At 59.7% G+C, this 308-nt stretch overlaps 1 protein-coding gene across 1 annotated transcript in view; it reads right to left on the bottom strand.

Annotated features, from left to right (window-relative positions):
• Window positions 1-69: 69 nt before the first annotated feature.
• The window catches only part of LOC104521285 (dual specificity protein phosphatase 15), a 600-nt gene continuing 361 nt past the window's right edge, over window positions 70-308 (bottom strand). Inside the window, exon 2 of the mRNA XM_010163230.1 lies at window positions 70-282. Within this exon, the coding sequence (XP_010161532.1) occupies window positions 70-282 (213 nt within the window). The remainder of the gene's footprint in view (window positions 283-308) is intronic.

Raw genomic sequence — 308 nt, forward strand, 5'->3', positions numbered from 1 at the left:
CTCTGTGCTGTGGCTCCTTCGTCTCTCCCAGGCTGCTGGGTGATTCTCGCTGCTCTCCCTCGGCCGGGCTCACTTCAGACAAGCTGGGATGCAGGAGAACGTCCTCTTCACCCGCAGCAGGAAGGGAGTTGAGCTCCTGAGGTCTCTGGCTCTTGGGACCAGTCCTTGCAGAGCTCCCTCTCTCCTGGATGGTGCTCCTCTCCCCGCCGGCAGCAAGGCCTTTATTTCTTCCTCATCGTTGAAAGGGGATGTCCCATACCTCTGCCTCAGGTGCCTGCGGACCTGGGGAAGGAAGGAGAAGCAAACTA

This window comes from Antrostomus carolinensis, unplaced genomic scaffold, assembly GCF_000700745.2.
Source record: "Antrostomus carolinensis isolate BGI_N321 unplaced genomic scaffold, ASM70074v2 scaffold32572, whole genome shotgun sequence".
NCBI lineage: Eukaryota > Metazoa > Chordata > Aves > Caprimulgiformes > Caprimulgidae > Antrostomus > Antrostomus carolinensis.